Source organism: Limulus polyphemus, unplaced genomic scaffold (assembly GCF_000517525.1).
Source record: "Limulus polyphemus unplaced genomic scaffold, Limulus_polyphemus-2.1.2 Scaffold1022, whole genome shotgun sequence".
In the NCBI taxonomy this organism is placed as follows: Eukaryota; Metazoa; Arthropoda; class Merostomata; order Xiphosura; family Limulidae; genus Limulus; species Limulus polyphemus.
Genome location: NW_013666632.1, coordinates 319,302 through 321,291, shown reverse-complemented (window position 1 = coordinate 321,291; position 1,990 = coordinate 319,302). Strand labels below are relative to the sequence as shown.

The following is a 1,990-nucleotide window of genomic DNA, read 5'->3' as shown; positions in this document are numbered from 1 at the left end:
ACCTGAAACCAATCTTTTTCTAAAGATTGTTCATACATTGTAAGTAGACCTGAGACCAATCTCTTTCTAAAGATTGTTCATACAGTGTGGGTAGACCTGAGACCAATCTGTTTCTAAAGATTGTTCATACATTGTGGGTAGACCTGAGACCAATCTGTTTCTAAAGATTGTTCATGCAATGTGGGTAGACCTGAGACCAATCTATTTCTAAAGATTGTTCATACAATGTGGGTAGACCTGAGGCCAATCTGTTTCTAAATAATGCTCATATAATGTGGGTAATAAAGTTTTTTATTTTATTTTGCAGAATTCATCTTATGAATTCATTATAGTCGATAGATCCATAACAATGACATCAGGACGTACATATATACACTTACTTGGCGTAAGCTTTTTCGAGAAGAGCACTCCAAAATTCATTTTGTTCTTTAGAGTGCATGAAAAGCAGTCTGTTGTTCATAGTTGGAAGGCGATCGTCCACAACCACATCAATCCAGCGACCATACTGCCAAAAGCGGAAATGGAAGATCCCTGCGTAATCATCCTCGAATCCTTGATCGTCAGGAACGACCCGGTAGAACAAAGTCTGGTTAAGAGTCAGATTGGCCACTGCAGCCAGTAGCCAACAGTCTCCTGTAGAGAGCAAGATGTGCTTTATATCTTGGCGATATTTTAATTACTATCTATAATATGAACGTATATTCAATCTGACGGCCACACACACATACTAGTTACGAATCTAATTTGCACAAACCTTTTACAATATGCATTTGGATGAGTAGTATTACACTCCTCCCGCCCGTAAAAGTGTACTTACTGTTCAGCGAGGAACCTACTAAACCGAATAATTAATTAAAAAATTCGATACCAGCAATTTTTACAGGAGTCAAGTTGTGATCATTAAAATCAGAAGTTGATTATTTAAAAAAGTTGCTGTTATTGTATTTTTTGTAATCGTTATTTAATTTTATTAGAATGTACTCATTGTTTGTTAGATTGTAATCATTGTTTAATTTTATTAGAATATACTCATTGTTTGTTAGATTGTAATCATTGTTTAATTTTATTAGAATGTACTCATTGTTTGTAAGAGTATAATAATTGTTTAATTTTATTAGAATGTACTCATTGCTTGTAAGATTGTAATCATTGTTTGATTTTATTAGAATGTTCTCATTGTTTGTAAGAGTATAATAATTGTTTAATTTTATTAGAATGTACTCATTGCTTGTAAGATTGTAATCATTGTTTGATTTTATTAGAATGTACTCATTGTTTGTAAGAGTATAATCATTGTTTAATTTTATTAGAATGTACTCATTGTTTGTAAGAGTATAATCATCGTTTAATTTTATTAGAATGTGCTCATTGTATTCAAAAAAGGATAACAGTAAATAGTATATACAGTTTTGAACTCCCTCTAGCGACGAGGATTTGTTCAGTTAATTGTATTACAAGGGTCAATGCCTTAGTTTGCGTACAACAAATTTTCAGAAAGTTTTTTTATAAGTCCTAGTGTGTTTTTATAATAAGCTTACGCTTAAGACATTACATACTTTAAACAAGACTAACTACAGTTTTAATCAACTTTTGTAGAACAGTTACTCTGTCACCACAAGCTTGAGAAGCATAATTTGGGAGGTGGAATTTTTGAAATCTGTAGTATGAGCTCAAACATGAGATTAGTTAAGATACGTCTCTTCAACTCTGTAATGATCCGGTCTATTATACCTGTAAGAGACGTTTTGTTTCGGCCAGAAAAACAGTGAGAAACATGAAAACTCGACTATAGACCCTTTCATGCATTACGTGCCGGTAGAACTGTGATTGAAAACTTTCTTGAAACATACGCATCTGATTGTTATCATAAATGAGAAATAGTTTACTTGAAATGTATTCATCAAAAAAAAAAAGAAAAGAGAGTAAGAGCGTAAAATATAACCCTTGAGAAGTGCTTTCAAAATTGTAATAATAATATAAGTGTAATAAG

At 32.2% G+C, this 1,990-nt stretch overlaps 1 protein-coding gene across 2 annotated transcripts in view; it reads right to left on the bottom strand.

The window, feature by feature from the left end:
* Positions 1-1,990, bottom strand: part of LOC106461742 (calpain-A-like) — an 80,853-nt gene that overhangs the window by 35,775 nt on the left and 43,088 nt on the right. For both annotated transcript variants that reach the window (XM_022388774.1, XM_022388775.1), the window contains exon 4: positions 381-633. In XM_022388774.1, the coding sequence (XP_022244482.1) occupies positions 381-633 (253 nt within the window). The remainder of the gene's footprint in view (positions 1-380; positions 634-1,990) is intronic.